This window comes from Chaetura pelagica, unplaced genomic scaffold (assembly GCF_000747805.2).
Source record: "Chaetura pelagica isolate M959 unplaced genomic scaffold, ChaPel_1.0 scaffold587, whole genome shotgun sequence".
Classification (NCBI taxonomy): Eukaryota; Metazoa; Chordata; class Aves; order Apodiformes; family Apodidae; genus Chaetura; species Chaetura pelagica.
Window position 1 is genome coordinate 290,725 of NW_009953909.1, and position 351 is coordinate 291,075.

The following is a 351-nucleotide window of genomic DNA, read 5'->3' on the forward strand; positions in this document are numbered from 1 at the left end:
GCCCCCCCCGGGCGGGGGGGGGGGGGGCCGGGCAGGCCTTCCTGGGCACACCTAGAGGAGAGATGCACAGACACGGGTGTCACCCCTTCCCCAGGCCCTGCTTCCCAGGAGAACCCCCTGGGAGCCCCTCCCCTCCAGCCGTGCCATCCCAGCACCCCCACCCTGCGTCCCTTCCCCCTCCTTTCCCTGCCATCCCCCGGGATCCCCGCCTGCCCAGCGCTGTCTGTGCTTGCAGGGCCTGGCAGGAGAGCGTGTCCCCCCGGGAGCTGCAGCGCCGGGGGCTGTGCCTGCTGGGGCTGCGGGCTGACAGGCCCCGCACCGGCCTCTACGGCCCCCCGCTGGTGGGTTTCC

The 351-nt window shown here is 74.6% G+C and overlaps 1 protein-coding gene across 1 annotated transcript in view; it reads left to right on the top strand.

Moving 5' to 3' along the window:
• The first annotated feature begins 62 nt into the window (after positions 1 to 62).
• IGHMBP2 (immunoglobulin mu binding protein 2) overlaps positions 63 to 351 on the top strand; it is a 35,393-nt gene continuing 35,104 nt past the window's right edge. The window contains exons 1-2 of the mRNA XM_010001471.1: positions 63 to 76; positions 236 to 343. Of these exons, the coding sequence (XP_009999773.1) occupies positions 63 to 76; positions 236 to 343 (122 nt within the window). The remainder of the gene's footprint in view (positions 77 to 235; positions 344 to 351) is intronic.